This window comes from Danio rerio, chromosome 3 (assembly GCF_049306965.1).
Source record: "Danio rerio strain Tuebingen ecotype United States chromosome 3, GRCz12tu, whole genome shotgun sequence".
NCBI classification, from domain to species: domain Eukaryota; kingdom Metazoa; phylum Chordata; class Actinopteri; order Cypriniformes; family Danionidae; genus Danio; species Danio rerio.
In genome coordinates this window covers 22,508,764-22,511,930 of record NC_133178.1, presented here as the reverse complement: position 1 = coordinate 22,511,930, position 3,167 = coordinate 22,508,764, and the positions used below count along the sequence as shown (strand labels likewise).

At 40.8% G+C, this 3,167-nt stretch overlaps 1 protein-coding gene across 1 annotated transcript; it reads right to left on the bottom strand.

Annotated features, from left to right (window-relative positions):
• Positions 1-1,360: 1,360 nt before the first annotated feature.
• On the bottom strand, positions 1,361-3,167 carry hoxb1a (homeobox B1a). Its single transcript, NM_131115.2, has 2 exons — positions 2,502-3,167; positions 1,361-1,763 (listed from the first exon to the last, which is right to left on the bottom strand). Exons 1-2 carry the CDS (start codon positions 3,133-3,135, stop codon positions 1,447-1,449), a joined length of 951 nt encoding a protein of 316 aa, NP_571190.2. The 5' UTR covers positions 3,136-3,167; the 3' UTR covers positions 1,361-1,446.

The window sequence follows — 3,167 nt, the reverse complement described above, 5'->3', positions numbered from 1 at the left end:
AACAGAGAACCAAACCTGTCTGTCGTGGCACAACTTTAACTCTACGCAATTTTTGCAGCGACTTTATTTAATATGTCTCTGGCAATTACAAATGCAATTACACATTTGAAAAAGCAAATGTGAAGTGTCGATATTTTTCAATGCTTTATTTGTTGTTCAGAACTCGTTTTTAATCATTCAAACGAACATTCTAAAGATTTATGGTTTTAAAAGTGTTTAATGTGTTTAGCGAGTAAGTAAGAAGCTCATCCATAAAAACACCCAATAAGTCACATGCACAGCCCACAGTTCTGTTTCGTTTCTCAAAAGCATGTCTTTTAATTTGCTCAGGATGTGTGTTATTTGTGCCACCCAAAACCACTCAGTGAGAGAGTCTGTTTGTATGTTTGGATATCTCAGAAGCGCACCGAGGTAAAAAGGTCATCTTGAGTCACCCTGATTGCTCAACAACATTCCGTTCCGTGCTCAGATCATACAACACTATTGACTGGTGGTCCCTTTCTCACCCTACAAGTGAAGAGAAGAGCTATGAAAGCCATGTCAACATTTACTCGATGCTTTAACAATTTTATATATTTTACTTACACACACAAATTTGTAGTCTGTTGGCAAACACTGTTTGAGTAAAATAACGTTTTATTTGAGGTAGATAAAGAAATGACAAACATCTGATTGAGGCATTTCGATCACGGACTCATACAGACAATAACTAATAAAACTCAGCTCGTCTGCGCATATAAAGTACTAGGCTAAAATATCAAATTCTGTAAACGTTTTAACAAAGAAAATTGTATTTTAAACAGCCTGCATTGTCTTTTCCCCAGGAGAATTGAACATTCCCTATATGCGCATTTCACAAATTCTAGAATTTTGTTCTGAACCTCGCCTGATTTCTTTCCTTTCTCGTTATAAATGTACGAATATTTAAACGCCACCGTGTACACTGAAGGAATCGTTCACGTATTTAAGAAATTGTGCTAGCGCTCAATAAAGGCCTACCCTGTAAACTCATAGTGCAAGGAGTCCAAAAGTTTTAGCTAACAATCCACAAAATTCAAATAAAGGCTATGAAATGTTTACATAAATCAAAACTATACATAAAAAACGCAACAAAACATCAATGAATATTTTGACAACACAAAACCCTGTAAAGACATTTATGTTCCCTCAGAGACTCGTAAACATTCTGAAAGTGCATTATATTTGTAATCACAGCAGAAATACCCTGTATAACACACAAACAATTTAGGCAAGTGTTGGGAATTTTACATTGTATTGTTAAAGAAAGTCTTTTTGCTCTTCACATTTTTTCGCCTGTCGTTGTTTTTCCCTGCAATTAATTGTCCCAACAGAACAAGTCTTTTGGGCCACAGTGGAATGGTTAAATTAATAGACTTTGCTATATATTTCACATTTGATCAGTGCACCCAAAGTTATTGTGCTCGGTTAGGAATCCGGACTTGGAGAGGCTTCTGGAGATGTTGAAGTTGAGTGATCAGATTGATCCTCGAGGTCTTTAGACGAAGTGGAGGAAGCAGGCGCGAGTCCCTCCTTCTCTCGCTTCTTCTGTTTCATTCGGCGGTTTTGAAACCAAATCTTAACCTGCGTCTCGTTGAGCTCAAGTGTGGCAGCAATCTCCACACGCCGCGCTCGCGTCAGATACTTGCTGAAGTGAAATTCTTTTTCGAGCTCTGTCAGTTGTTTGGTTGTGAAATTTGTCCGAATAGTGTTTTGCGGCCCTAGTCCGTACTCAGCCACTTTACCTGCGAGAAAAAAAAAAGAGAAGGAACAGTTACATGGCTGTTTGACAATGTTAAACATAAAACAGTTAAATAATACTTTATTGGGTTAACACACCAAACACAATTAAATGTGTTGTTAATAATTGTTTTAACAATAATTACATGTGACACTTTCAGTAGCATTAAAGAACATTCAACAAGTAATTCAATATTGCGAACTTTTGTTAACCTTAGCGTAATTCCCCTGTTTGTATGTTATCAATTTTGAAAGAACATAACGGGTTATGTTGAACACATGCTATTCAATACTCCCCAAAGATGGCTTTATGACCACTCAATTTGTACAGTATGTCAAAATGGTGAACCCCATGCGTAAAAGTTGGTGCACTAAATCGTTCCGAGTCACTATTGGGACAGGAGACGAAAGCTTAAGAACACAATGGAGGCCAACAAAAACGAATGTTGCACGGCAAGAACCGGCGACAAGCTAAAGATAACAGAGCTGGTGCATTTCCTAGGGCGAACGAAAGCATGTCTGTTCAATGCATTAGCGCATGGGGAGACGGGTTGAAACTAGAGTGAACTTGCGAAGGCCCCTTTTTTACTTATCTGTCTTTAGAGGTGAAATGTTTCTGATTTTTGTGTAATGTGTTGTTGTTTGGTGATGTAAATCTGATCTAGATATGTATATGGCATAATTTCTGTAATTTTTTGTGTACATGGCATAGCTATTTTGTCACTACAGGCAAATCAATCCACCTGTTTTGGGGGGATTCCTTTTGACTTTCATCCAATCGAATGTCTTCCCAGGTGGCGGCTGATCCGTGTCCTTCTCCGTTCCTTGAGAGGCCGATAAGTCAGCGTAGGTGCCTTGTGAATATGCTCGCTGGTGATCCTGGCCTTCGCATCCATGATGCTGATAAGGTGCGGCTGGAACGGCTCCCTGTGCCCCGCAGTACGCACCGGCCATAGAGCCATAGTGTGGACTGGCATTTGATGTTGAAAAACCTGATGAGTGATAATACATCCCATCCTGCTCAGGGTTGATAAAATACTGGTGTTGAGCATAGTCCGAGTTGGCGCAGGCCTGTGTCCCATAACTTGTTGTCCCAGTTCCACCATAGGTAAGGCCCATGCCAGTTTGATTTTGGTGCTGGTGATGCGCGTAGATGCCGTTCTGGTGCTGATGTTGTGCTGCTGCTGTTGGTGGCTGATTGCTCCCCCCTACGTAAAGTCGTCCATCAGCGTTATAGCTGTCACTAGCGTGTCCAGTGTGGAAAGGGCCCGGGAACGCCTGGTCCAAGTGGTGGTATCCAGCCTTGGGCGAGTAGGCGTTCGTCCCACGGTTACAAATTGTGTACTCCAAGAAAGAGTTCATTCTGGAACTGTCCATACGCAATTAATGGCGGAGGGACAACCTGAGAA